Source organism: Canis lupus, chromosome 37 (genome assembly GCF_011100685.1).
Source record: "Canis lupus familiaris isolate Mischka breed German Shepherd chromosome 37, alternate assembly UU_Cfam_GSD_1.0, whole genome shotgun sequence".
NCBI lineage: Eukaryota > Metazoa > Chordata > Mammalia > Carnivora > Canidae > Canis > Canis lupus.
The window spans coordinates 376,162-402,938 of NC_049258.1; the positions used below are offsets into that span (position 1 = coordinate 376,162).

The window sequence follows — 26,777 nt, forward strand, 5'->3', positions numbered from 1 at the left end:
TGCTTTTCAAATTCATTATATTTTTCATAGAAATGTGTAATACTTAAAGAACTTATCTGTTGAGTTCCAACAATAAATGAGGTCCATTTACATCCTCCTAAAAGGCTTCAGAGTGTGCATCAGATGACCCCAGAAATAGAGGAGGAAAACTATTTCTCAGGCCTACTACCCAGTGCTTTGCTTAATTCGTAGGCATTCCATTGAAGTCTTATGACTCAACGGTCAGTGGCTAACAAGCAGTTCAAAACAGCCTATCCCATGCCAGAAATTAAAAACATTTTTTTTTTTTTTTTAAGATGTGGAAGGGATACAACTATGCACTTAAGAGAATACCTCCTCACATTTCCAGCTGGCTCTGGTTGCTTCCCCCCAGGCCTCCCAATGGAGCTGCGTGGTTGTGCTGGCACATGGAGGAAGGATATTTTCCCAGCTTTTAAAACTTATAAGGGACATTCCTCCAGACATTATAAATGCCACTCTCTAAATATTAGAGAATTGTAATCAGTGAACTATATAGTATCTTTGGATTAGTATATCCTATTTAAATGTTTATATAATGAAATATGTCATTTGATAAACCATGAATGAAAAGAAAATTAATTTCTGAAATCAATTAATTAGGTTGAAGTGGCATTTTCCTTGGCATGCATTGTCCTAAGGAATGATCTGTTACAGAATGAATTACAAGAAAACGAAGGATTTAAATATGCTGATGTCCTCTATCTTCTTCACTCACAAGATAAGGTAATATCTTCATAAAATGTTAAGAGCTCATGGAGGAAGGTTCTTAGACCACATCATCAAATTACAAGTCTTTTTAACAGCAATGTTTAAATATATTACATAAGATGTAAAATCTTTTTGGTAGGTCATTAGTTTGTAATGATGAAATACTACTGTTCCATATTTTCCATAGTTGTCATATTTCTTGAAAATGTAGCAATTTCAATGCTTGAAGAACCAATAAGTCTCTTCTGTCTTGGAGGTGTTGAAACTTTTTCCTAATTTTATGAGTTTTCCAGTCTCAGTCATCCACTTCTTACCCAGTATTCTAGAGTGGTGCTTTTCAAACTATTTATGGTGAAGGAAAGCTTTTTCCCCAGCAATCTGTTATATGGAAGATAATTAAAAACAAACAAAAACTTTAACTTTTGAAATAATTTTAGATTTTCCAAAATTTGCAAAAATATTATGGAGTGTTTCTTATTTATTTATTTATTTATTTATTTATTTATTTATTTATTTATTTTTATTTATTTATTTTTTTTTAAATTGGAGTTCAATTTGCCAATATATAGCACAACACCCAGTGCTCCTCTCAGTTCCCGTCACCCAGTCACCCATATGGAGTGTTTCTAGCATATCCTTTATCCACCATTCCTGGATATCAGCAGGGAAATTAACATTGATACCATAACCATTAACTCATCTGCAGATTTTATCTAAACTTCGCCAATTTCTTACCAATGTCCTTTTCCTCTTTCAGAATCCGATCCAAGACCTCCTATTACGGCTAGTTGTCATGTCCCTTTAGTCTCCTTCAATCTCTGAGACACCGTCCTTTGTCTTCCATGACTTTATGTCTTCCATGATTTTGACATTTTTGATGAGTCCATGCCAGTTACTTTGTAGAATGTCCCTCAATTTAAATTATCTCATGTTTTCTCATGATTAAATTGAGGTGGTGTGTTTTGGCAAGAACACCACAGAAATGCTGTGGTCTTCTCCACTCACCTGCCCAGTGCGTCATTTCAGGAGGTACAGGTACATGCTGCTGTTACATCTTATAACTGGCAGTGCTAACCTTGGGTTCTTGGTTAAAGTAGTGCCTGCCATATTTCTCCACTGCAAAGTCACTGTATTTCCCTTTCTCAGTTAACAAGTTTCTCAAGATGAGATACTTTGAGACTATGCAAATACCCTGTTTGCATGTACTTTTGCTCACCATTTTAGTATCCGTATATGCAACAATGATTATGTGGTATTGGCCTAATGGCAATTTAAAAAAGTTGTCTTTTTTTTTTTTAAATCAAGTTTTTATTTAAATTCCAGTTAGTTCATACAATGTAGTATTAGTTTCAGGTGTACAATTTAATGATTCAACACTTTCACACAACACCAGAGCTCATCACAAGTGCCTTCCTCAATCCCCACACCCACCGAATCCTCCACCTACGCACTGCCTTCTGGTAACCATCAGTTTGTTCTCCATATTTAAGAGTCTGCCTTTTGGTTTTCTTCTTGCCCCACCCCTGTTTGTTTGTTTCTTAAATTCCACATATGAATGAAATCATATGGTGTCTATCTTTCTCTGACGTATTTCACTTGGCATAAAACACTCTGGCTCTGTCCACGTCATTGCAAATGGCAAGATTTCATTCTTTTTATGGCTGAGTAATATTCTATTGTGATTATAGACCATATCTTCTTTATCCACTCATTAGTTGATGGACATTTGGGCTCTTTCCACAATTTTGCTACTGTTAATAAGGCTGCTACAGACATCTTCTTCTTTGTATATTTATTAGTTGGTATTTAACTATAAGAAGAGCTGTTGCTTTTGAATGCTAACTCCCAGTTTCTGCAATCCTGTTGTCAACCATTTTGTGGACTATCACTGGTCCATGGGCCACACTTTGAATAGTACTAACCCCAGAGAAATTTGATACCTTTTGTTGCATGCAGTGCATTTAGCCATCAGGGAAGAAAATTGCCAACTATCTCTGTCAGTTCTGTTCTGGGGGACTTAGGAGGAAGAAAAGAGGACCATAAGGAGAGAAATGAACTCACTGTATTATTTTCTTAAATATAGAATTGTACTCTACTATAGTATATGAAAAAATGGAGATGTGCTGCTGTAATAATATGGGGAGTAGAGGGCAAAGAGCCTGAATTTGTGTCTGACTAACTCTCTAAGCCCCCTTTCTTTTCTGTTCATTCATTCATTTTATTCTCATTACCCTATTCCTCAGGGACATCCTTCTCCTTTTTCTTCTACTCTTAATCATGCTCCTTTTCTTCCTAGCCTGTTCCCACCTGCTTCACTTACTGGACCCTATTTCTTTGCATATTCCTAATACTTTACTTCTTACTTTATGGCCAGGTGACTACTTTGTGTGTACATAATTTTTATTATGGAACATTTCAAACAAATATAGAATAAAAGAGTAGCACAATGAACTTAAATATTCCTATGACCCAGCTTCAGCACTGGGTCAACTCACAGTTGGTCTTATTTCATCTATATACCCACTCATTCTTCCTAAATTATTTTTTTAAGATTTATTTATTTATTAGAGTGAGAGACAGGGGTCGGGAGAGCAAGAGACAGAGAGAGAATGGGAGCAAGTGTGCACATGCACAAAGAGGGGAAGGAGGCAGAGGGAGAGAATTCTTAAGCAGACTCCCTGTTGAGCACAGAGTCCCTGCAGGGCTCTCATAACACTGAGATCATGACCTGAGCCAAAATCAAGAGTCAGATGCCCAACCGACTGAGCCACCCAGGAGCCCCTTGTCGTATGTTACTTTTGAAGCAAATCTCAGGCATCATATAATTTTATTGGTAAATATTTTAGTATGTACATGTAGAGCTTTTATATAATGATTAACAGGGCAGGAGAAAACTCATTAAATTAATGGTTCTTGCTGTATGATACTGTTCAAACAAAATAGTAAAAATAAGATTTAGTGACAAAATTCTTTTCGGTCTTTCTGGAAGATCTACCATATTTGTTCATCTTTGGCAAGTGAACTGATTCTAAGGAAGAATGGGTTTTTGCTCTGTTTACCAAGTCCAAGAATATTAAAACGTGATTTTTAAATCATCTTTCTTTTTATTTCCCCTTAGGATATAGTATGGATTTTTACAAGTGAACTTATTTTAAGAGATGATAGAGATCATCCCACAATGCCTAAAATGTAATATATAGCATGCTATACAAGGGAAGTTCTGATTTATCAAATCTACTTTGAAATGTTGATTGAAAATAAAAATACGGGGATCCCTGGGTGGCTCAGCAGTTGAGTGCCTGCCTTCAGTCCAGGGCCTGATCCTGGAGTCCCGGGATCAAGTCCCACGTCAGGCTCCCTGCATGGAGCCTGCTTCTCCCTCTGCCTGTGTCTCTGCCTCTCTCTCTGTGTCTCATGAATAAATAAAGAAATAAATCTTAAAAAAAAGAAAAATATATTAAAATAAAAATATCGAGGGTTAATGAAATTATGGTATTTCTTGTTACTATTTATTTATTTGCATACTCATTAGCCTACCACAGCCCACTTCTCTATTTTATATGTTCAATAACATTCTGGGTTAGCTTTATTACCTGTTTTCCCCAATAGTGTCATATTTTACTCCCAGAGATAAGAATGAAATATATTTAGACGGGCAACAATTTGAAATCTATTACTTTGAGTAACATAATAAATGAACTAAGTTAAAGATAATGCATGTTTCTCCTATTTCTAGGATATTTGTTTAAGGGCAGGCTACGCATTAACCCTTTTTGCCTTCAATAATCGCCTTCAACAATACTTGATATTGGAAAGTGGAGTAATGACCATATCAATTTTTGAACCTTTTCTTGAATCAACAATTGAAACAGAGAAGGCAATGGCAGCATTTCAGGTATAAAATTGGAAGTTAAAACCTCAAATCAATAAATATGTCATTTTAGTCAAAATGGAAAAAATCAGAAAAAAATTGATCTGGAAAAGCATTTACCAATTTATAAAATTCACAGTGTTTTTCGCACCAGCCCTTTCTACTTCATAAAAATGCCATTATTTATGAGGGTATCTTCACTTATATACAATTTTAGAAGTTACATGGCACTTTTTGCCTCTGTACTTTGTCTAATGCTCCTAACAAACCTGAGAGGTTGATGAGCAGATAGTATCACTGTCGTCATCCCCATATTATGGGCAGAGAAACGGTAGATAGAACCCAAGACAAGTTTTCTAACTGCAGATCACACTGATCCTTCAACCTATGACAACTGGATGTATCTGGGTGCTTATTTTTCTATCCTATGACCTTTCAGAGAAGTATGTTCTGTGAGCCCATACTTCAAGGATGCAATACAGTGGCCTGCCATGTTCACCACAGTGATCAGAGTGTGACGACTACTCTAATTCAAACCCTTGCCACTTGCTTTTCTTCTAATAGATCATATTAAATTACTCCCCTTGGCTTCCAGAGAAGTACCAAAAAAACCATAAAAGCGTAATTAGAGAAGCAGAGTGAAAAATGTTCGATGATTCTATGCTTCTTTTTTGTTTTCAGATTATCATCTTAGCTAAAGTCATTATAGATGTGGACCATATTACGTTGTCTGCGAGAGGTGTTACTATTTTAGTTGCTAGTCTGTATTCAGTTCATTCCACTACTATTGTCCTGACAGGTAAGAAATAACTAGAAGATAGCTACATAAAACGACATCTGCATAAAGCTATTTTCAAAAATACTTTTGTAATCTGAACAATAATAATAAACCTGGTAATATGTCACATGGTTTGAAGAATGAATTGGTGTAAGTCTACATGGAACAATGGGAATCTACTCTGCACTGCAAATAGAAGCAGGGTAACGCTGAACATGGACTTTTTGATTTCCTAGTTACTTTTTCAACCCCCTAATTATTTTCTTAAGAATATAAAATGAGAATTCAACTATGAGCTACTAACAACAAAATTTACACACTGATTTATAATAGTAATGCAGACTTATACTGCTATATACCTCTGTCTGGTTTTCTTTTGATCAACTTCATATTTTGCTTAACATTGAAGAGTTCCTTATATTGCTAGGCAATAAAGCAAAGCAAAACAGTCCAGTAGAGTTCTTGGCACATTGAATGCTACTTGCGTAACTCTATCTACTCCAGAGCTAATTTTCCAGATGAATAATAAATTAATTGACTTGATAATATCGCTCTAACACAACATGAAACAGTATCAGAATGACAACCATATGGAGTGACTACTACCAAAAAAGTAAATAAGGTCTTTATTTTTTAACTGAAATGAGTAACTGAAGGAAAGGAAATTATACTTGTTGCCACAGAATATTTTTGCTTGGCATGGAAGGAAAAATTCATGCAAATGAAAACTTTCTGATGGAAACTAGCTAGGAAAGAAATATGTTTCAAGCAAATTATTAAGTATATTTTTATCTAAATAGCATTCTTAATTCAAGTCATAGTAATTCTGTGACTCTGAAAAACAATTGTAGTGGGTTTAAATTTTACTCCACAAACTCTTGTGTGCAAAAATACTATCTTTTTAAAAAAATTTTTTTAAAGATTTATTTATGAGAGAGAGAGAGAGAGAAAGAGAGAGAGAGAGAGAGAGAGGCAGAGACACAGGAGGAGGGAGAAGCAGGCTCCATGCAGGGAGCCCAATGTGGGACTCGATCCCGAGACTCCAGGATTGCACCCTGGGCCAAAGGCAGGTGCTAAACTGCTGAGCCACCCAGGGATCCCCGCAAAAATACTATTTTATACTAGCTTTCAAATATTAATTTTCTCAGGTTGGTAGGAACTGAATCTCAGAAATGACTGGGCTTTCTCTGCACTCCACCACCATAGTCTGATGCATCTCCAGAGTCAAGTACATGTCGGGTATCTTAAGCAAAGCACAATATTCGGGCCTCAGATATAATGTAAAATAAGTGGTGTGCTCAAGGTCTAAGTCGACTAGGTTCCCAAAAGAGGCTCCAAAGGCACAGAAGTTTTGCAAGGACTAGGATTTCTGTTGCCAAGTGTCAAGTGCACCACATAACCAGTCTCCCCACATGGCTCCTGTTCCTACTATCTCCTTCTCAATCCCAGATTCTCTGCTTGCCTCCATTTGTTTCCCATTTCCTACTCATCTTTAAAGACACCTTTCTCCCTTTCACCTAAAATAATGCCTTCTATAAACATAGGCTTTAGAAAATATATGCCTGAAAAAAAGATTATTTTCATATATTTTTTACGTTAAGCCATGCAACCCATCCTTCCCCATCCTGAAACAATAAATACAAAGGCCTTGGTATGTAAAGAAGGCCAGAAAAAAATATGCAAAAAATACAAGAACAAAACCCTGATAAATATCTTAGTGAATTATCCATCCACATTTATATGAGTGGATACACTTATATTTTAAAAATGTGATGCACTTATTCCAACACAGCAACAATATTGTGAAAGAATATCACATGAAAGCTCTAAAAATAAAACACATATCCAAATGAAATAGTTTTAAGTTGGTAGTTGCACTTTTAATTACTGAATTACTTTATTACTTTATTATTATTTTCAATCCACAAACATGTGGCAAAAATTTCAATGATTTTAAATTTAAGTAATACATTGCTTGGCGTAAAATATCATTAAGCTCTTAACACAAAGCAATCTGAACTACAAAAAGGACATACTAATTTTTTTACAGTAGTACAATCATTATGTTCATAGTTATTAAAAAGAATCCACTAAACCTCAAAACAAAATATATTCTGAAGCCATGGGGAAGAAAAGCTGATTTTTAAAATTTCCTACTGTTAAATAAAGCTAATTATATTTTACTCTTTATAACAGAAAACCAAATCAAAATTTTGGGGAAAGAATTCTACATTTAATATTATATACGTGCTTTTTCTTGGCTCTTCTTCATTAAGAGAGTCTTGTGACTGGACCCCTTTTAATAATATGTGTAAATGAACAAAAGTACACGATGTCAGTTTGAACCAATCACATAACAAATGTTTTTTTCTTGTTTAATTTATAGGGAATTTGATAGCCAGCCTGGCTCATTCCAGAGCTGGTATTCCAGAAGCATTTACCACATTAGGGACAATCCAACGGCTTTGCTATCATTTGTACTCAGGGAAAGAAGAGGTAAAAACAAAAGTAATTCTATAATTAAATATCTTAAAAATGTAATTGCCTCCCTTTAAGGGGCTAATTTCTCTACAGGTTAGCTATGTCATATACTAGTTCGTTACTAACTCAAAATTAGATGATGTTTCTAGTACTACATCTGCCATCCGTAATTCTCATTCCCACAGAATGTGCCCATTTAACTTCAATACTTAAGATTCAATATACAAGTAAGTACATTGATGATATAGAAATTTGTAATTAGAATATTTATAAGTCATTTCTATGATTATTCGGAATGCATGAAAGTGGAACCCACTGGACAGCTTTCCTTATGTGGCGTATGGAGGAGGCTAGGCTGCTCCAGGAGTGGTCTGCCTCTGACTGGTGCCCCCCACTCCCTCGGAGGCGAGGCAGTGTTCCTCCAACTGCAGGGCCCACAGGAATCACCTGGAGGCCTGGTTGCACCATGGATTGCTTGGGCTCCACTCGCAGTGTTTCTGACTGAGTACACCTGACATAGACCCTAAAATGTGCATTTCTAACAAGTTCTAGAAGCTGAAGCTGCTAGCACAGGGGCCACACACGGAGAACCACTGTTCAAGGATGGAGACAGATGGGCACATTCAGCAGTCACAGGCTAGCGTGGAGACCAGCGGACCGACCCTCCGGTACCCGCCTGGGCCTGGCTTACGTTCATTCGATGGCGTTTCCTAGGCCGCCACTAACAGGTTTCACAGGAGCGGCTCAGGAATACACCCGAGCTCATATGAACAACCTCATTACCTCGGGGTTACAGGCAGCGGGTATTCCCTTCAAAAAAAGGAGACATCTACTTTTTCCGGGGTCCTGTAGCTGATACTCAGGCTGGTTTCCTTATTTTTGCCAGTAGAAAACTGAATTGTTTTCCTGAGCGTCTTATTTTTAACTTATTTTTATCCTATAGTCTTTTACCTGGTTTCCTATTACAATCAACTGAGCAGTTCTGAAAAATCCAGTGTCCAGGCTGCACCCCAAAATAATTAAATCAGAGTTCCCGGGGAGGGGAACCCAGGCACCGAGTAACTTCTGTGACCAGCAGGGGGATCCCATGCCCAGTCAAGCCTGAGGCCCACTGTCCTAGGTCAGGCTCGGTGCTTCTCCCTGACTGCACCTGGGAACCACCTGCGACACTTAAAAACAACACGAATGCCCAGCTTCTACCCCCAAGGAAGTCTGATTCAGTTGGTGGACTTTTTTTTTTTTTCCGTTTTCTTCCTCTTTTCTCTTTTAACTGCTGGTGATTCCAAAATGCAGCCGGGACTGGGAACAACTGTGGAAATGAGGGGCTGCGGCCCGGCTCCCTCCGTGGCCACCCTGGGCCACACTCGAACCTTGGGAGAAGGCCTCTTGGAGGCTCAGGACACAGCTCAGCGGGACGGTCTCTCCTGTAGGTCCGCGCGGCCTGCTCCTGCGCCCTGGGCTACTTAACTTACAACGCAGCCGCTTTCCGCCTCCTCCTCAAGGAGTGCCGCAGGCGGCCGGGTCAGTTCCTCCGCCTCACAAGGAACATCAGCAGGGACGCGAGCGTTAACCCGGCCTTCCTAAGGGAGTTTCAGTGGCAGCAGCAAGTGGGACTTCCCTCCTTAAGGTATCGGGCGTCCAGCTGGGGCTGCGGGAGGGGAATCGCCACAGGGGACTTGTGAGGGAGGGAGTTGAGGGAGGATGGAAGGAGGGAGGGGAGCTATTCCTGGGAGGAGTGAACGCAGGCCTCGCCCCCGCCAGGAGGGAGAATCCATCCTGAGTGCCCACTGCCAGAGCCAGTGTGAGTTCTGACCGGCAACGGCACCGCGTGTGCAGCAGGCGTACAACCAGGGCTTGCGGATCCTGTTTGGCCAAGGTGATTCACCTTTCAAAACAGCTTTCTGGGATTCCGCTTGCCGCCAGGTCTGACCCAGGAACCCATTTCTGGGACATACTTGAGAGGCCCAAGCCAACCAGGAAAACCGCCATGACCTTGGCATCAAGAAAACTCGGGAGGTTCTGAAGACCTCTGAACTTGATTCAAAGCTAGGCCAGACTCCCGGGGTAGAAACGGGGCCAAATCAGACCTGCGGCCAGAGTTACGACAGAACCTGACAGGCACTTACTTCCTCATCCAGGATCTGGCGTCAGTGTTGGGGTCTCATCAGAGCCAAAGGTTCTGAACGGAGAGGAGACTCTCTAGGATGGGCGTTATGTTCTGTCTTTAGTCAATACAGCTGAACTACAAGTCTTCTCTGTAACTGCCACGATTTGTGTAGGAAACACAACTAGTGGATGATGCAATATTTACACTCCAATAATAGAACAGGACCCAATACTGCATCATGGTTCTGTAAATCAATTTTCACTATAAAGAAAAATGAGTCCACCTTCATTTTAATTCTTGGAAAAACTGAGAACCCAAAACGATCTAATTTTATGTAAAAGACAGGGAAATCTAAATTAAATTCCTGTAACTGGCAGTGTTAAAGATATTAGTTCAAAAAATTAATTTATGGCATGCTTGGGTGGCTCAGTGGTTGACCACCTGCTTCCAGCCCAGGGTGTGACCCTGGGGTCCTGGGATCCCACGTTGGGCTCCCTGCAGGGAGCCTGCTTCTCCCCCTGTCTCTCATGAATAAATAAATAAAATCTTAAAAAAACCCAAAACCCAAAAAAGTAGGATAAATAATGAAAAGTATAATCTTATATAGTTGCTCCCAGACTAGCCCATATGGCAGCTTTTCAGGAATTAGAGAAAGATGACCCTTTTTCAGGATACTTTACTGTCATCTGCTGGAAAATAGGTGTAATAACTATACAAATCCACAGCGACTGAGGGTGAATGGCACCCCCTGGAATTGTGAACACTCAACTTTTGGGATTGGAAAGAGTGACCAGTGATCGGTGAACTTCTAAGCATGGTTAACAGGGGTGGTGAACTGGTAACTAATAATTACTCTCATAACCAATAGAGTCATGAACTCTTCTTAGAGTATTTACATGGACTATTCCCTTTATTTTCCATGACCATTCAGTGAAGGAGTTTGATTAAGTGAAACTATGGGAAATGTGCTAAAGATGATTTAGTTTGGAAACTCTGGGATGGGTAACAATACCCTTCCACAAAATATTCCTTGATACCACTACTGGCAATTACAGTGATTGTGGCTGGAATCATGAAAGCATTTTTTGGGTGTAAATACCACTTCTCTATTCCCATCCCCCAACCAGCCCCAAGAACAGCAGATTAGAAAAGTCTCTGGATATGCGAATTTTGGACTATGGAGAGAGACATAATTTTACTGGTGTTAACTGACCCTGTATGAAAGCCCTCAGCCTAAATGCTAACTTTCACGTTACCCTGTGGCCATGAAATTAGCACATGGACAGTTTGAAGCCTAAGATTCATTAAAGTGGGAAACAGCCAATGTTCCTCATCAAATTAACCAGCTACACATTTGTGATACCATCTTTAATATATTAACTTTAAGCCAGACTTAAATTTTATTTTATACACTTTAGTTACATACACTCTTGTTACTCGTTGGCTTGAAACACTTTATTGGTAAACCACTGCTTTGAAACTAAAGTCTTTGTGATCAACATGTTTTCCTTTTAGTCTAGAGAGAAATGGGGGACCATCCGTAACTCCTGTCTTTAAAAAAGGTAATTGACTTTTCTTTAGTCTCTGAGGTAACTCCTAGCCCTGAAACCTTAGTTCTGTGTTCCACTTCTAAAAATTCAAAATGTAGAGGTTATCCCCTAAAAAGTTTACCCATAAATTCTGCTTCTGTCATTTTGTGTATTTAAAATATCTTCCCATTTACAAAACCATGGTAATCATTTCTTTGAAGGCCTTCCCTACTAGATCACTTGGCAGAAACCCAGTCCTCACTTGTTCTCATAAGCCATGCATACAAATAGGTCATTATTGAAACAAGTATGGCCTAAATTATGATCTTGCTATTATTTTGTTTCACATACAACTTGTCTTTAAATTCTTAGGGTAAAGCAGCACACTTTTCCCCAGTGATACGCTAGTTTTATATATACTTGGTAGATGTTGGCTGAGCGATTTAGACTTGCAGGATCGGAGTACAGACCTTACGGAGTTACTCACCGTTTCCTATTAGACAGGTAATAGGGAAAACATTACTTTTTGACTTCATTTATATGCTTAGTGTTTATTCATGTGTGCTTAGTGTAGGGCCAATATCAGTCTGTTTTTTTTTTTTTTTTGTATATTATCCGATAATTAAAAGCAAGGATAGAAAGGATTCAAAAGCCAAGATTTGTTTGTAAGTCACAAGTGGAAAGGGAGAGAATAAAAGAGAGAACGTCACTTATTCAGGGAGTGTCTGAGGAAAGCTAGGTTTGCGGGAGGTTAAATATATGAATATCATGAGTAGAAGAATATGTTTTTTTTTTTTTTCTTTGAAGAATATGTTTTGTATAGCTTCTTTAGTGTAAGTAATTTACACAAAGGAATAAAGTCAGTCGTTTATTTCTTCACTTAAATATTGTTTTCTTGTTTTGTTTTTTTAACATTGATTTTTAAATAGCAATCTGTGTACCATTAATGGTCTGATAATGTCTTCACAGGTTTATGATAACAAAAGAAAAAATAAGGACAATATAGCAAGTTTCTGATAAAGTTTCATTTAATATAAAATGTGACATTTTGAGATAGTACTTTTACACTTTCTTTTGGGTGTTAAGATATCCCTTCTTTTACAAAATGACGTTGGCATTTGTTCTTTTATTAGTCCCAACTTGGCATACTAAAAAGTTGGCAACCATATATTGGCCCCCACAAATTTTGCACTCTGACGTCTTTAAAGTCTGGAAGTTATGGATCCATTCTCTTAGTATGTTTTAATGATTTAAGAAAATAGAATTATATAGAACCAAAAGCAATGAGTCTAAATCTGGGACTCTTGGGCTTAAGAAAGAGATATTTAATTGTGACTGTCTAATTTGCAGGGAAAGAGCACCAAAGAAAATTAATACCTAAAATTCAACCAAGAGATTCTTTGACTTTAATACCTCCTATAACTAACTTCACGGGACTCTTCAAAACAACAAAAAAGACCACTGTTTCTCACAATATTTTTTCCTTTTCTTCTGCAATTCCATCAGACATCACAGAAGTATCAAGACCAAGAATAGTGTTTTTGAACCAACTTGGGAAACATGTACAAAAAGCTAATTCAGAACCTGCAGAAGGCTAATTAAAGCATTAATATGAAAGTATGAAGGAACTCCTGAGTAATCCTTTTAAATTATTTAATAGTTTATGTTTTAGTAATCTCTACATTCAATGTGGGGCTTGAACTCACAACCCCAAGATCAAGAGTCACATGCTCTCTACTGACTCAGCCAGCTGGTACCCCCAAATTTTTTACTTTTGATTTTAATCTAGTTGTAGCAAAAATATATATAACATAGCTGAATATAAGCAGTTTAAATGGAAGTTGATATTGATACTTTAAAAAAATATTTTATTTATTCATGAGAGACACAGAGAGACAGAAACATAGGCAGAGGGAGAAGCAGGCTCCCTGCAGGGAGCCCGATGTGGGACTCAATCCGGGGACCCTGGGGTCACATCCTGGGCCGAAGGCAGACGCTAAACCACTGAGCCACCCAGGTGCCCCTTGATTTTGATACTTAATAGATTTTCTCTAGCCTGTTTACTGAAGTTTAACTTTAGGTCAGAGTTATAGTTTCAAAAACTAAATACAATTTTCTTGCACTTAAAACTATTAAAATATAGCAACTGATACAAGTGCATAAGTAGTGTATCTATATCAAGTGTTAGAAACATGTTAAATTGGTATGCTGGGCTAAAGAGGCCTGATTCAAAATAGCCCACATGTTAACACTCATTGTAATACCCTGAGATATTTAATGATAAATACTACAAATGCATGAGGCTTTAAAACGCAAAACGTAGAAATGTATACTTTTAGGACTTTAAAAAAAAAGTCTGAAATCACTTCCCACCAAGTATAAAAGTATGGCTAAAACCGTGGCCACCAGTATTGACCATTCTCCATACTTGGAAGTATTTTTGGTTTACAACTGGAAAGTATAATGCTCTGTGGCTTAGAATCATGTGATGTCTTTGCCCAAAGAGGACCGTTTCCAGTAAGTACAAGTTTTGATGTACATCTGCTTCTATTTTACAGCAGGTAGATTTTTTTTAAAGATTTAGGGGATCCCTGGGTGGCTCAGCGGTTCAGCGCCTGCCTTTGGCCCAGGGTGTGATCCTGGAGTCCCGGAATCGAGTCCCACATTGGGTTCCCTTCATGGAGCCTGCTTCTCCCTCTCCCTGTGTCTCTACCTCTCTCTCTCTGTGTCTCCCATGAATAAGTAAAATCTTTTTTATTCATGAGAGACACAGAGAGAGAGAGAGGCAGAGACACAGGCAGAGGGAGAAGCAGGCTCCATGCCAGGAGCCCGACGTGGGATTCGACCCTGGAATCCTGGGATCATGCCCTGAGCCAATGCTGAAGCCACCTAGGAGTCCCAGGCAGGTAGATTTGATACAAAATCAAGCTGCTTCACTGTATCCTTTAAAGCCCTCATTTTCCTCTGTCTACTTGCTCAAGTGTCTCCTTACAGTCCACCTGGGCTGCACTGAAAACATATATATTACCTAGCAGTTATTTTCCCTAATGTGCCTTAACACAAACAATAATGATAGTGATGATGGCAGCTACAGGAACTTAGGGCTTTCAATACAGAGTCTGAGACCTATGCTTTTAGCCACTGGGCAGGAAGAGACCTCTCTAATCTTAAAATTTAATTCTAATTCTGGTGGATGTGCTAATATAGGAATTATGGGTGGGGGGAATAGCTTATTCTATTTCTATCTAAGGGATACATAATGCAAATGGTAAGAAACTGAGTCATTTATTCAGCACTGTTAAGGATAAGTATTCATATTAATGGAACTATTAATATTAAGCCTCTGTAGATGTAAAACAAAACCCTCCAAACAACAAACTGAGCTTTGACACTGGCCTTCTGGTGGACTAAAGAACATATTTTATGAATATGTTCAGGGTTGAGTATTAGGGATTCTTTGTATTCAATAATATGAGATACTTCCTGCATTTCTTGGCCTACCAAGGCCATCCTACCACTCCGAAAACTTAAAGTATTTTTCCTGAAGTACAGCTCCTCCAGTAAAGATTATTTTTATTACCCTACATTTTTTCTTTTTAAAAATTATGTACATAAAAATTATGTATTTTTTCATTTTAAAAATTATGTAAAAATTATGTATGTAGGTTTAGTGCCGCCTGCAGCCCAGGGCAGAATCCTGGAGACCCGGGATAGAGTCCCATGTTGGGCTTCCTGCATGGAGTCTGCTTCTCCCTCTGCCTGTGTCTCTGCCCCCCTCCCCCGAATAAATAAATAAATCTTAAAAAAAAAATTATGTATGAGAAAGGCCTCAGGATAAGAGGATTTCAGCAAATTGTCTGCCTTCTACCTGTACTATTAGCTAAGTCTACGACATATGCTTGCCCACATAGAGGTCAGTATTTCTCCCTTCCTTATCCCTTCCCTATTTCTCTCTTCTTTCCCTTCCCTTATTTCTTATGGCCAGTACTGAAGGCCCACAACAGATGTGGGATGCTTTCTCAAATTGTTCATTTACCTGTAGTTTCTCTTACTTATAACATGAACTCAATTTTGACATGTGTGCTTGTGGTACCTGGAGCAATTTTGATACTTAAAAATTTTTGATACTTATAATTGTTAAAAAAAATTGAGATATCATTGTATAATATTGTGATAGTGGGAAGAAATTTTGGTCAATTTCCTTCCATACTTTGAATGCACTCTAATTGTGAGAGTCACAGGAAATACTTAAATTACTTCTCTGTGAATTCACGTTCACATGATACAGAACACAAATAAAAATGAAAAGTGTGAATTCACAAATAGTTTCTTCTAAATAATATTTATAAACCAATTCTATCATAGGTATACCTCAACAGCAAAGAATACAAAGTTTTACAAATATTGTCTGTTTCTATATGTTCCCTCATATGAATATTTTCTATTTCCAAATGGATAATTATAAAGCAATACTCTAGGATCACAATTCTTAAAAAAAAAAAAAAAAGACAGTACATTCAGTTACTTTAGACAGAAAAAAAGTGATTACCTGGTATAAAGTTTCAGATTCAAAGGGAATTATCAATAAACAAAACCAAAAACCTTTACATCTCATATATTTTCATTAAATACAATTTCTAAAATAATGGCTATAAATATATGTGGTCAATCATATTTCTTAAAATCTCAGATGCATTTTAAGAAATGTATAGACAGACATCCCAACTGCTCCAGGGAAGACACCTAATAACATATTTTTATAATTAATAACTTGCATTTTGTTAGAGAGTCACCTTTTGTCTTCATTTAGAATTCTCTGATTTGACATGACTTTGACTTGGCTACTTTTCTAAAATTGTTTTCTCATTAGAAAAGTCAGGCTGTTTCAAAAAATAGCTTCTACTGATAACCATCAGTTTGCCAGGTGGGGAGGGGACTGGGGTGAGCAGGTGAAATAAGAGAAGGGGGTTACGAAGTACAAACTTCCCGTTATAAATCAAGGGATGAAAAGTACAGTCGAGGGAATAGAGTCAATAGCACTGTGGTAACTTTGCATGGTACAGATGGTGAGACTATACTTAATCATAGTGTCATAATACATATAAATGTGAGTCATAAAGTTGCACACTGTAATATAATATTGTATGTCAACTGTACTTCAATTAACTTAAAATAAGATACATAGAATATAATCTAAAAAAAATAGCTTTTATAATCCTAATATGAGGAAAAGAGAAAAAAAGTCTAAGCCTGTTTAATATGGGGCCAAGATTTAGCAGAATCATTGTATATCTTCCAAGGTTTTCTTTCTACTTGCCAATATCAGTACATTCTTTTCCCCACAAGATGTTTTACTTTAATTTTGATAATAAAAAAATTACACTCCCTTATAAGACTATGACATTATTAACAGTCTTTCAGAAGAGGTTAAATATCAAACATAAAAAAACAAAAGTCTTGATAAACAATTAGTATTATGTACCTTCCAAAATTTCATACACAAAAAATCACAACTTAATGTTGAAATACTACCTTAAGAGATTTTTTGAAGAGCAAAAATCAAATCTCCATTTTTAACCGTGGTACTTTTATGGCGGCTTCTCCAACTTCTTCTGATATATCTACTCCAAGAGGACATCTGCATTATAACCAGATAAATCTCATTATTTCAAATACTTGCTTCCTGATCTGTTGCTAGTTCTGTAGATTATTTGCTTAGAATTCTGACACTGTATGTGTCTAATGTATAATATATGATGATGGTTCTTGAACACAAATACAGCAGGAATAATAGGTGAACAGAAGGCCAGTTCCATTAACAAGAAATCTAAATTTCAGGAATTTTTTTTTTTAAGATTTTTGTTTATTCATGAGACACACAGAGAGAGAGGTAGAGACACAGGCAAAAGGAGAAGCAGGCTCCATGCAGGGAGCCTGACATGGGACTGGATCCTGGGTTTCCAGGAATCACATCCTGGGCTGAAGGTGGTGTTAAACCACTGAGCCACCTGGGCTGCCCTAGAATTTTTATTTTTTATTATTTTATTTTTTATTGTATTTTTTTGTTTTCTTTTATTTAAATTTCAGGAATTTTAAAAAATACTTTGAGGTATAATTGACATGTAAACAGCTATACATCTCTAATGTATACAACTCAAGAGTTTGAGAATTAGAAGTTTTTGAAATAGTTTTACTGTTCTCATACTATGAATAAAAACTTAAAATGAAATAGAAAAATGACAAAAATGCCTTATAATTCTCTTACGAAGCTGAAAGGGTAAAAACAATTTACCATGCAGCTAATGTCAAATCTGCATCTATTTCTACTTTAGAAATTCCCCTGGTTTTTATGGATTCTTCTCTGAGGTTTCAAAATCTGGCTTGCTTCCTTTCTACCTTCCTCTGTCACTCCTGGCAAGAGAGGTCTGAGATCCTACTCTCTTTCTCAGCTCTTCCTCGGTAAATAACTTTGGCCTTAGATTTCTGTTTTACAACACTGTCCAATATTAAGGCTTCAACTGGACCCTAATCTGGAAAAACCCCTGGTCTTTCAGCCTCAACACGGTCACAAGAAGGCGACACCAGATCAGACAATATATTTAACCTGAGGCTAGGCCATCAATATAGGAGATTCATTCTGCCAATACTAACTAAATTCTGTTTACGGTAAGTTGTGTTTTTTTTTTTTTTTAAGATTTATTCATTTATTCATGAGAGACACACAGAGAGGCAGAGACACAGGCAGAGGGTGAAGCAGGCTCCATGCAGGGAGCCTGATGTGGGACTTTACCCCAGGACCCCGGGATCACGGTCTGAGCCAACAGCAGATGCTCAACTGCTGAGCCACCCAGGCGTCCCTGTGTTTGAGAAGTCTTAATAGTCTATGGTTCATGTAGCTATAGTTATGGATTAAAATGCTGAAAAATTTTAAAACATCAAATAAAATCATATTGAAAACAGAATTACGGCAGATTATGAAACATAATCATCCTTTACTATTTTACTATTCCAGAACTAACCTAGACCAGAAATTGATAACAAATTGAAACACTGTGCTATTCTTTCGAACTCTGATCTGAGAGGAAATAAGGCTTTCAGAAAACAGGTATCTTTTGGCCCTCTTTCAGCTGCCTGTGGAGAAGCATACTCACAAAGCAGTCTCACACCTGACTGCTTTGTACACCTCTTCCCTGACACTCCCCAACATGCCAGCTAGTCCTGAGATTGCTTGACATTGCAAAAGTCCAGGCCATGGACATGGTTTCTATTCTGCTACTAAATGCGGGAATTCATCACCCCTACCCGCCACCTATTTCTAAACTATGATTTGTCAAAATGTCTATAATTTGATACTGCAGGAGAGCTATTTCTTAGAAGAAGAAATTTCATGAAAGAAATCAATGTGATCTTTCTTCAAGTCAATGAAAACCTTATATATATAAAAGCAAAATTTAGGCTGTGAATCTCCTACTCCAACTTGTACAGAGATTATAAAAGATACTACGTACTTGGGTTCATAGCGGATACCTTCTGTGTTGTATAAAACGCCCACACCAGCACGCAATCTTTCAATACCATTCCTAAATAAGAATCATTAAAATAAAATAAATAGACCAAGAGTTAAAAGAAGACTTAGCATGATGAAATGGCAAATGATGAGTGAAGCATATATATCCTATGGCTCACCATGCAATCATAATGCCATTGTCAGTGCACAGTCTAGGAGGAGGACACAACAAAGTGCACTGTGTTGCGTTTGTTACAATTTCCAGAGCTTTCCGGATATAGAAGTTACTTGCAACACCTCCAGATGCAACCTGAAGGAATTGAAAAGACCAAAAGTACCAAATATTATATATGGATATGAACCAAACTGTTAGCTACACCTGGGGAAAATACCAGCATTATACAGTAAGAAAACATCACATTTTGATAGGTGGATAAGCAAGTGATTGATATATATATATATATATATATATATATATATATATATAAAATAACAATTTGGAGGAAAAGAAAATCAACAATTTCAATATCAGCATATGATGATTGATTTATTGATTTATTTATTTAGAGGGGGGCAGGGAGGGACAGAGGGAGAGAGAAACTTAGACTCCATACTGAGCATGGAGCCTAATCAGGGGTGGATCTCATGACCCTGAGATTGTGACCTGAGCTGAAACCAAGGGTAAGACATCTAACCGACTGTACCACCCAGGGACCCCTGACCACTTTCATTTTTGTACATTTTCTTCTTTTTTTCTAATTATAATAAAAGTACAATATTTCAGACCCTATTTTTACTTATAAACATTTTTCTCATTTTACATTATTCTTAAGCAATTGCCTTTGATATTCACGTAATATTCCATTTTGTGAATCATTTAAATATTCTCTCATAATTTTCAAAAGGATGAATTTTAAGATAAACAGGAAGTTTACCATGGCTTTTATGCAGATTTAAAGGGATTTCATCAAAAGAACATACATTCAAAGGAAGCTAGCTTATTTTTCTAAATATAACGATAGCAGTTACTGCATTTCATTTCTTCTTGTAAATCCACTTTCAAATTCAATGAGAAGATGAAGTCTTGGAGGTTTTTGCCACAAAGCCTGTACAGATGTCCCATAAAGCTGCCACACCTATTTAAGAATTGGTTATTAGTCTTTATTCTGTAAAATTTCATACTTTAGGGCTAGCATATGATATAAAGTTATTTTCATCCTAGAAATTAAGCTCAATTAAGCTCCTAGAAGAAAAGTTACATACTGTAAAGTGTTAACTCTATTGTTAGGAGACGACTAAGCTTACCAGTACTGACTAAGCTTACCAGTACTGCGTTACTTTGAGGTAACAAGTCTCTCTGCTTACAAAACAGAATGGCACGATGTGTTCTTTTTGCAATGTGGCACGCTGTTGTGTGCTGTACTGCAGCAGCAATGTGTGCAGCTGAAGACAGGATTTGTCCCTTCTGGATCCCTGCAGAAACGAGCAGGTATTTTTAGGCACAATCCAGCATTATGTATTTTATCAACTCTATTAATTAGAAAAATACCTTCCTCTTTTTCCTTTTGTGTTATTATCCTATCAGTAACATGCTGAAGTCCAGTAAAAGAAAAATCACAATTTTTAGCTCGTTGCATGGGAGGTTTGATATCAAAATGCAGTTTATTTCCTTGTTTGGCCAAATGTTCTATAGCCTTCCCACCACTCATGGTGGAGCACTCTGGATGTTTTATCAAAGACAATCTTCTTGCTACCTATCAAAAACAAAAGTTTTTGTAATGAGTCATAAAATTGCAATTCTGAAACCAAGGTGCAAAGGAAATTAAATTTACTAAAAAACAAAAAACAAAACAAAAAAAACAGAACAAATCTGGATGAGTAATAAGACATGGGATGCTTTTAAAATTTGGACTACAGCTGGTAGTAAGGACAGATTCTCTCTCGCTCCTTCTGACAGCCTGATCAATAGTGGCCAATCACTGCTTCCCTATCACTTCTGCTCTTCTATCGGGAATGAAAAGTTTGAAGTTCACAACGACTGCTTAATGATAAACTTCAAAAATTAGAACCTGTCAATTTCTTCTAATTATTTCAGCTGTTGGCAGTAGGATTTCTGCATATAGCAGTAGCCTCAAGGATTCATAAACAAAGGAAAAAGAAACCTGCTTGTTAGTGTGGTCAGCAATTGTGATGTTTAATCATAAAACTTTGTGCAGCTTTACAGTCTTTACATTATCTTTATATACCCTCTTATTTCACATTTTTATAGTGCTTTACATGGCAATTTCTTTCATATATTTTTGATTAAAAACATAACTGCAAACATCTGAGCCTTTATGTACTGATGAAAACCTCTTACCATTTTATTCATAATGGGTAAGAAATCTCTTATAAAACTATGTACTACTTTTTCTGTTTTTCTTACTGTGCATAAATTTTTCAGTCTAATATATTAATCAGAAATATTTGGATAAACGGTAGCAGTATATCTATTACTATTTAATTGAAAAAGGTACCTTAACAGAAAAGAATGGAGAAATTAATTCTTAAATAATTACCTTGTCAAGCATGTCACCTGGTGCTATGTCCAAAGACTTTCCCAGAAGCAGAAAATCTGAAACTCCTCTAACTAATGCCAATAGACAATGGCCTCCAGAAATCAAAAGAACTAAAAAGGGAAATTCTACTTTATTTAACAACCTAATAGTAAGTGCATGAGCCTCCATATGATGAATGGGAATGAAGGGTATTTTTAACTGGTCTACTAGTCGTAAGCTAAATGATAAACCTACTCCCAAGCTTAACGCAAGTCCTGGTTTTACAGTAGTTGCAATTGCTGAGAGTTCACTTGGAGAGATTTTACTGGTAGACAGAGCTTCTTTCACTATTCGTTGGATATTTTCTCTGTGAAGCTGCTGAGCTACTGGAGGAACAATCCCACCTGTTCTGGAAGAAATAAAAAAACTTTATAATTAAAACCTTTTATAAACTTTTTATAATTAAAGCTTTTTATAATTTTAGGATTGTGAAAATAGAGTAAGAAAAGTTTTATATCAGGGCTGAAGGCATGTTTTCAAATTAATTATATAGGTAAAAATGTTAGTCAAGTATATTCAAATATGTATGCCTTATAATGTAGCTCACTATTAAGAACTTAGTATGCAGTGATTAATAATGTCTGACGTTTCAAAATTATACACAACAAATTCCTATGGATTTGTTGATGAATTAAATCACCAAAATAATCTTAAGAAGCATTCTATAGAGGATGTCTTGAACAAGGACAGGATAAAATTGGATTTTAGAAAAATTAATCTGTCTGGAGACAGGGAGATTTTTTAAAGAAGTTATTGTAAGAGTATTCGTTTACATCATAAACTGCGTGACCATGGGATGTGAAAGAAAGGGACAGAGAGCCCTGAAAACTGTTATAATGGACTGGCTGTATGAGGGAGGGGGACCAAGGCATCCAAGACCATTCAGTATTGAGCTGGAATGACTGGGAGAAAAGAAATACTAACAGAGACAAACATAAAGTCAGTTTTGTGAAGAAGATGAGTTTATTTTTAAACACACTGCACTTGAGGTCACAGCAGGACAGCAGACAGCTTACAATCCTGAAATACAGTTTGGGTTACTGCTTAGGTTGATCATTTTGATTTGGGGTCCATGTAGGATAAGCAGTGAATGACCGCTCCAAATGTTGAGAGTGAAGAAGTAGGAGGCAAAGTTGCTAGCAAAAAATTTGCCAGCATGTGACTGACTTACAATCAGAGAAGCAGAGCAATAAAATATAGTCTGTAAGATGCACCTCTAATCTCAAAAAAATCTTCAAATATTTGATGCTGCAAGTTTTATACACAGAAATGAAAACCCTCAGTAGGAGCATTCAACTAGAACTTATTTAATAGTTATGTATTGTATCAGCCAAAGAGGGAAACCATAAAACAATCTTATTCAACACATTCATATAGTAATACTATTTTCTTTAGTTCTTTAAAAGAACTACGTAAGTTTTCTCTTCTATTGTTCAACTCTGCTAATGGCATTAAACTTTCTAATCACTTGGATTTCCAGCTTCATCTTCATCTCCTTTATCTCACTTTCCACAAATAAATGTATCACCATTCCCACTGCTGCCATCAAATTCAGAAGGCTCTCATCATCTCAAGTCTATTCAAAGCCTTCTAACCGCAATTCCCTAGATAGATTTTCTGATCCCTGGAGTCCATTCTACATTGTGTTGCCAGAAAGTAAAGCACAACGTAAAGCTGACCCCATAACTTGCTTACTCAAAAGCACTATCTTGACATTTAAGTCCAAATCCTTTCCTCCCACTAATTCTTCCTTCTCCCCATTTGCCCACCTTCCTTCCTATCTGTACCTCCTGTATGTATTTTATCTTCAAAGGATTATGCTAGCTATGCACCAGAGACAAAAGAGATGAGTAAGACCATGGCTTTATTCTCAGAAGAATTAATTTGTACACAATATGGAGAGTAGGTGATTTGAGAGGCCAAAGCTAAAAAAAGGCAGGGAAACCATCTGGCCTGAAGGTAGAAGCCAAGAGTCCAGAGAAGGGGTTGAACTGATAAGGGCTTGAACTGGGGCAGCCCGGGTGCCTTAGCACTTTAGCGCCCCACCTTCAGCCCAGGGCCTGATCCTGGAGACCAGGGATCCAGTCCCACGTCGGGCTCCCTGCATGGAACCTGTTTCTCCGTCTGCCTGTGTCTCTGCCTCTCTCTCTCTGTGTCTCTCATGAATAAATAAATAAAATCTTTAATAAATAAATAAGGGGAAAAGGAGAGGAATGTTTGAAGAAATATTTGGGAGGTTACTCTGACTAGATGACTGATTTGACATAGAGTATTGAGAAGGAAGTTAAAAGACTGTCCTTCAGGTTTCTGGCTTGGAAGAAAGCCCCACCCCACCCCCCACCCCATCCTCCATTAATGCATTTCATGCTGTTTTACAAAGACGTGTTCACCAATCTGCCTTCTTCACACATTTATATCAGTAAAGAAGTACTACTGTTACCAATAATAGTTTTCTAGCTCTTGCTACTTGTCAAGAACTGCACTACACATCTTGGAAGAATTCACATTTAATCCTCACAATATTGTACATTAGTTGTCATTACTATCCCAGTTTCATATATAAGGAAACCGAGGCGCAGAAAACTGTACAAGGTCTCATGTTGACCCAGAATGTGGACCTACACTCTAAGCCACTTTACAGGGTAAGCTGCTCAGAGACAAGGATCATACATCTTAGACATATTTGTACCTCGGTGCTTCAACTGCTGCTTGGCAACTGAAGGTATTCAGTAAATGCTGAGATGAGCTGTGTAGATGGTACCATACAGTTTACTTGCCTGTGTACTCCTCTCAGGTGACCTAGGCACTAACTAAACTGAATGTCTACCTGTATTTTCTCTCCTCTTTGCCTTTGCTATGATGTCTACTCATGCTACAGTATTTTTTTTTGTCTCATTCACTGAAGGCCTACTTACACCTGCAATGTAGCACATGCTATGCTGGCTATCAGGCACACTGTAGGGATTAATAAAGATACAGCCCATCACCATGGAGTTTGGAGTCTATTGGGGTACAGACTGTACATAAGTAAACAAATGTAAAAATCATCAAAAAGATGAGATGAAAATAAGCAGGGTGTGGTGATACAGAACAAACATGGTGGGAATGTCGAATTTAGATAAAGTGGTCAGGGAGGGCCTTTCTACACAGTTAACATTTTTATGTTCAAAGGTACAGGACACTCAGAAACCCGGAAAGAAAAAAAAAAAAAAAAAAAAAAGAAACCCGGAAAGAACTGTGGTAGAACAGTTACTGTTCGCACCGCTTGTTATGTGCTTACTTTACGCTGCCTTGTACTGCATGCTCCGCGTTCCCATGTAGCTCTGCCTATCATTGGGCCAAACTCCTGAAGGCAAAGACTCTCCTAGTACTTCACCCTTTCACACGGCATGCAACTGCTAGAGGCCCGCTCTGTCTCTCCACATACACTCCTCCTAACTGCAATATCCTGTATTGTTTCTATTCCGTCTCCACGACCCTATCAGGCAGGTATTATCTTTCCCACTGTACACATGTGAAAACAGAGGACAAGGAACTCGCCTAGCATCAGAGTCACCACCGGGTGCCTAATCCCTAACTCAAATACAGGTCTGTGATCTCAAAATACTGACCTTTTCCACTAGTCACATGTTATAAATTGATGGCTCAAAGACTTATTTGATCTGCACAGCATTTTAACACACTTTGAATCAGCAACGAATCTTAAAATCTAGAGCTATTAGTTATATTCTAGATTTCCATTTTCTCTCGGGAACACTGATGATCACGTGGCACAGGGCGGGCATTTCTGCATGGCCACAACTGGCTGCAGCTGAGCAGTCGCCTCCTCCGGGTATTTTCCACTTCGGGTCCAGCCCACTTATCGGTGTAGCCTGACTAGAGTCCTCTGCAAACAGAGGACTTCACAAACCCTGCACCGGCCTCTGCTTTAACACAATCGTATTTCGTTACTTATTTGAGTGCCAACATGAGTTCTATGTATAAATGTGAATAGGATTTTTTTTTTTTTCCTGTGACTGACACAGTCTAGAGATAGGGTGATGCTCTCCCCTTACTTTAGTTGGGACCATGAAACCTACAGGTGGACAGAAGCAGGAAAAGCACTATTGAAGGGAAATGATGCCTAAATTGTGGAGCTGGGAATGAGCTTCGCTGTTACAGCAGGGGGCTCAGCAAGGGCTGGGACCTCGCTGTGTAGACTTAGAAGACACCCGGGTGGCTCAGTGGTTGACCACCTGCCTTTAGCCCAGGGCATGACCCTGGACACCCAGGATGGAGTCCCACGTCGGGCTCCCTGCATGGAGCCTGCTTCTCCCTCTGACTGTGTCTCTGACTCTCTGTGTCTTTCATGAATAAACAAAATCTTAAAAAAAAAAAAAGAAAAAGAAAAAGCCACATCTAAGGGTTTGAGGTCTTCTACAGCAGCGACTAGAAGCCTTTCCGCAAAAGAACTCTGCTCCTGAAACTGCGCTTACATATGACAAATAGAGAAGAATCATTTCATTTTCCTTTTCCGCCAAAAAAATGGGAACTACCCAGGTAACGTCTACTTACTTTAAGTGGACTTCAGTCTGGGAATGTATGGCTTCTCCCCAAACCTTTCCACTTTCATCCACCACCGCAGCCGCGGTATCATCACAACTGGTCTCAATCCCCAGGATTAGTTTATGAAGAAACAGTTTTCCAGGATCAAAGCCAAAACTTCTTAAAAACTCACACATCCTGCTTCTTGACGGCTTAGGAAGAGCTGCCGCTGCCTTGTGCAACGTTAGCATACCGACTCTACAGACGATTCCTGGAAAAGAAACGAAGAAACAAACTGTCCGGAACTGACGCTGACCACCAACGCATCCAATTAAACCCGATACTGAGAACCTGATTTTTCAATACAATAGTTTTGTAGGATTATAAGACTGTACAGAAGTCAGCAAAAACTGTTAAACGTGCACAGTCCCGGCGCCCCCGTCCCGGTGCGAGGCCCTCCGGACGGTCGCCAAGTCTCCTCTCTAACGGCAAAGTGGGTCCATCTGCAGTTCCCACTGCTTCGCGGCGGCCACGCGCCCCGGGACGCGAGCGACGAGCGACAGGCCGGCAGACGACGGCTGCGGGGAGCGTTCCACCGGCCCAGGGCGCGCCGGGCCGCCCCCGAGGGGCGAAGCGCGCAGGCCGACGATCGAG

The 26,777-nt window shown here is 38.2% G+C and overlaps 2 protein-coding genes across 11 annotated transcripts in view; one reads left to right on the forward strand and one right to left on the reverse strand.

Annotated features, from left to right (window-relative positions):
- Positions 1-13,115, forward strand: part of ANKAR (ankyrin and armadillo repeat containing) — a 51,654-nt gene extending 38,539 nt beyond the window's left edge. Inside the window, exons 18-26 of one of the 7 annotated variants that reach the window (XR_005385019.1) lie at positions 622-744; positions 4,466-4,624; positions 5,282-5,399; positions 7,765-7,874; positions 9,290-9,486; positions 9,621-9,735; positions 11,482-11,528; positions 11,868-11,999; positions 12,846-12,981. Coding sequence is in view for 2 of the 7 variants with exons in the window: in XM_038585124.1 (XP_038441052.1) it covers positions 622-744; positions 4,466-4,624; positions 5,282-5,399; positions 7,765-7,874; positions 9,290-9,486; positions 11,482-11,528; positions 12,846-13,093 (1,002 nt within the window). In the remaining 5 variants the exon portion in view is untranslated. Of the gene's footprint in view, positions 1-621; positions 745-4,465; positions 4,625-5,281; positions 5,400-7,764; positions 7,875-9,289; positions 9,487-9,620; positions 9,736-11,481; positions 11,529-11,867; positions 12,000-12,845 lie in introns of those variants that run through there. The other 6 variants (XR_005385018.1, XR_005385022.1, XR_005385020.1 and 3 more) reach the window with 6 other exon arrangements.
- OSGEPL1 (O-sialoglycoprotein endopeptidase like 1) lies at positions 1-26,756 on the reverse strand. 4 transcript variants are annotated; one of them, XM_038585141.1, is made up of 8 exons: positions 26,154-26,752; positions 21,795-21,948; positions 20,552-20,756; positions 20,327-20,475; positions 19,182-19,312; positions 19,004-19,075; positions 17,028-17,133; positions 1-1,107 (listed from the first exon to the last, which is right to left on the reverse strand). In XM_038585141.1, exons 1-7 carry the CDS (start codon positions 26,372-26,374, stop codon positions 17,055-17,057), a joined length of 1,011 nt encoding a protein of 336 aa, XP_038441069.1. In that variant the 5' UTR covers positions 26,375-26,752; the 3' UTR covers positions 1-1,107; positions 17,028-17,054. The 4 variants fall into 4 exon arrangements, 3 of the variants coding, with proteins under 3 accessions (XP_038441069.1, XP_038441067.1, XP_038441068.1); XM_038585139.1 differs by having other exon boundaries at positions 21,561-21,948; positions 26,154-26,750; XM_038585140.1 differs by lacking the exon at positions 17,028-17,133 and having other exon boundaries at positions 21,561-21,948.
- Positions 26,757-26,777: the final 21 nt, after the last annotated feature.

Excerpts from the sequence above, each read along its gene's own strand:
- OSGEPL1 (XM_038585140.1), bottom strand. The coding sequence starts at position 26,374 with ATGCTAACGTTGCACAAGGCAGCGGCAGCTCTTCCTAAGCCGTCAAGA. Across the intron at positions 20,476-20,551 it reads ACAAAAGGAAAAAGAGGAAG|GGATCCAGAAGGGACAAATC; the intron begins GTATTTTTCTAA and ends TCGTTTCTGCAG. Across the intron at positions 1,108-19,003 it reads GGTATCCGCTATGAACCCAA|ATTGCTGGGGAAAAAGCTTT; the intron begins GTACGTAGTATC and ends TCCATATAACAG.